The sequence below is a fragment of the Austrofundulus limnaeus genome, unplaced genomic scaffold (genome assembly GCF_001266775.1).
Source record: "Austrofundulus limnaeus strain Quisiro unplaced genomic scaffold, Austrofundulus_limnaeus-1.0 Scaffold1901, whole genome shotgun sequence".
NCBI lineage: Eukaryota > Metazoa > Chordata > Actinopteri > Cyprinodontiformes > Rivulidae > Austrofundulus > Austrofundulus limnaeus.
The window spans coordinates 10,646-13,638 of record NW_013954303.1 but is presented as its reverse complement, the minus strand read 5'-3'; the positions used below and the strand labels follow the sequence as shown (position 1 = coordinate 13,638).

At 49.5% G+C, this 2,993-nt stretch overlaps 1 protein-coding gene across 2 annotated transcripts in view; it reads right to left on the bottom strand.

Moving 5' to 3' along the window:
- myot (myotilin) overlaps positions 1-2,869 on the bottom strand; it is a gene marked incomplete at its 5' end in the record, with an annotated part of 22,752 nt that extends 19,883 nt beyond the window's left edge. For both annotated transcript variants that reach the window (XM_014033930.1, XM_014033932.1), the window contains 2 exon segments: positions 1,662-2,596; positions 2,683-2,869. In XM_014033930.1, coding sequence (XP_013889384.1) covers positions 1,662-2,596; positions 2,683-2,869 — 1,122 coding nt within the window.
- Positions 2,870-2,993: the final 124 nt, after the last annotated feature.

The following is a 2,993-nucleotide window of genomic DNA, read 5'->3' as shown; positions in this document are numbered from 1 at the left end:
CTCCTAGACACTATAATTGCACAAAATAGTTTATAAATGAAAAAAATGCATTTAGCATGATATGTCTCCTTTAAAACAAAATTATTTAAACTTTAACTCTTCTTCCTTTCTCTTTGATAGCGATTAAAACTAATCTAAAGAAACAACAGATTCTTCTCTAGTCTGTGTTGTTAGCTTTTGTAACACTCTGTTTACATGCTGACATTCCCCTTTGACATCACTTCCTGTTTCTTCACATGCCAATATCTCAACAAACGTTCATCTCAGCGACGTGAAATTTGTTTTGCAACATGTTATCAATGTTATCTTTCCAAAAATGTATTCATGTTTATTACAAAAATTTGATGTCACAGGCACTTTAAGAGCTCGACACACAGGGAGTGACAAGTAACAGAGATTAACAGCTGTCATCACAACCAGKGTGAAACCCAACATGACGGCAGCAGTTGTGAATCGTGCGCTCATGTCATTTGTCTTTATAAAATTTGATTGGTTCTTCTACTGGTCTTGTAAAGACTATTGGTGATTGGCAAAAAGGGGGGGTATGCATTACGGACGTGTAAACTAAACACATCTTGCAACGCTAATGATTTTGAAAATCAAACGCACACCAAAATACGATTTTGAGGAAAAWCTTACCAGATAACTTTACCCTGGTGCCAACAAATTCCCATAAAGCTGTTTTTTRGTAATCACTTGGTGAAGGGTCATATAAAACTGGAGAGTTTGACAGAGCTACAMTAACGTTGAAAGTGTTAGCTMACTACAGTGTGTAGCATACTCTCCTCTCATTGGTYARTCAATGAAACCCTCACTGAYTGGTTGTATGCCAAGCGACAGAGACAAAAGTTTAACATTTTTCAACTTTTATATGTTGTGTCGCAAGCTGTGCACGTCTACGAGCTTTAAATTTCACATGCACAATTTTCACCGGTCGCTTGAGAAGGGGTTATCAGCAGAATGAAAGTGGGCGTGTCACAAGAGTGGGCGTGTCTAAAGCATAAACACTGTGGGCTACGAGGCCTACATGACGGTATCCTTAGATCCTGCTTGACCTCTTTAAAGCCTGACCCTGACCCCAACACTAAGGTTAACCAGGAGAAATGTGACCCAAGTAGGCGTCTCCAGAAAAAGTGGTGCCGTACAGTAACGCCCCTTTTTTGTTTGTCCAGTCAGGTGTGTCCCTTTATTAAAGTCCGTCCAATCAGGTGTGCCGCTTTAGAATCGCCTCTCCTTGGGACACGCCCACTCGTCCACAGAGACCCCTACTTGAGTCGCTTGGCTGGAGGAGGGTGAGCGACGTCGCCTCTCGTGTGTCGAGCCCTTTAGAAGGTTTGTTCTCAGTGTGTTCAATTTCAGCCCAGAGCTGAYTGAAAAGGTGCAAAACTGCAAAAAAATGTGTCAATATAAGTCAAAACTTTGTTTTGTTTTTGTCCAGAAACAGCTACAATGTTCTGTTTGCCCCTCCTKAACCAAGCTTTTAAAGTGACATGCAACAAATCATCAGTCACAGGCAGCTGGACCATCAGCCTGTCTGACTGTCCACACTGCACATGTCCTGAGGAGTTTCAGGACACACAGGTGCACAGGTGACCATGTTTTGTCCCCAGTGAAGGAGCAGCAGAGTTTAAATCAAGCCACGGTGATAAGATGTAACTCACGTGTTGGCTGTGCCCTTGTATCCAGCGGGCAGAGACACCACAGCAGCTGGAACCATGTTCTGATTGTTGGGCGTGTCCTGCTGTGGGAGAGAGGAGGAGGAGGAGGAGGAGGGGGACAGAGGGGAGCGAGGGAGGGAGGGGGACACGGACAGTGGAGGCTGAGGAAGAGAGGAGGCCTTCACAGGGAGGAGGGGGCTGGAGGGGGCACATGGGGAGCAGGATGGGGAGGTGGTGGGCTGGTGGGGGACGCTGCAGTTGGGAGATAGTTTGGAGGAGAACAGGGAGGAGGAGGAGGAGGAGGGCAGCACGGAGCAGAGGTAGGCAGCTGAGGCTGACAGGGGGTCCTGGTTGGCTGGCAGGGTGGCGCTGCCCAGACCTGTGGCACTGGGAACTTTGGGGGTGAGGGTGATGGTGGAGCGCATGGTGGTGCGGGGCAGAGAGGAGGAGGAGGAGGAGGAGGAGGGAGGGAGTAAACACACAGAGGAGGACAGAGGAGCCTCAGCAGAGGACACTGAGACACAAGTAGGAGAGTTGAGGCTGGATGATGAAGGGGAGGACTTGGCGGTTCCGTTGGCCTGGTTCTGGACCTGAGACTGGCTCACGGACCTGGTCTGGTTCTGAATGAGGCTCAGAGACTGAACCTGTGACTGTGTCTGTGACACAGACTGGGTTTGAGAAAAGGCCTGAGTCTGTGAGGTTCCAGCGTGGCTCGGAGTCTCTGGAGCACTGGGACTACTGGGGCTGAGAACCAGCTGGTGGTTCTGGTTCTGCTGGGCCTCCTTCAGCACGCTCTCATAGCTGGGCGCCTGGAAAGCCGGCTGTGACTGGATGAAATGCCTCGGCCGCTCGTAGTTGAAGGCGCTGGGAGGGAAGGAGGTGGGGGTGAAGGTGGGCAGGTCCGACAGGTCCATGCTGGTGCCTCTGGACTGGGACGACTGCAAGAAGAGCAGACTGGGTCACAGAACCATTAGGAGCTGCTGGTTCAACGCTGCAGAGCACAGCGTGTGTCAGACATGCTTACTGTGAAGCTCAGTTTGGTCRGAGTAAACAGCTGGGGGGTCTTCTCCCTGACCTGTGCTGGTGGTGAGGGGGGCAGAGGGGTGCTGGGTGTACAGACTGGGACAGTGACCTGTGGTGACCTTTGATCCTCCTCACTGTGACCAAACGGCTCCTCACAGCAGTGGTTGGCTGGCTGAGGTTCTGGGAGACTGACMGAAACAAACATTTTATTAGACTAGACATGGGTTTTTACGATGTAAAAACAAGTGTGCATTGCCATGTAGCATGTCATTGCAGCATGGCTTTGCCTGCAGCATTGGACTTGCAGAATGA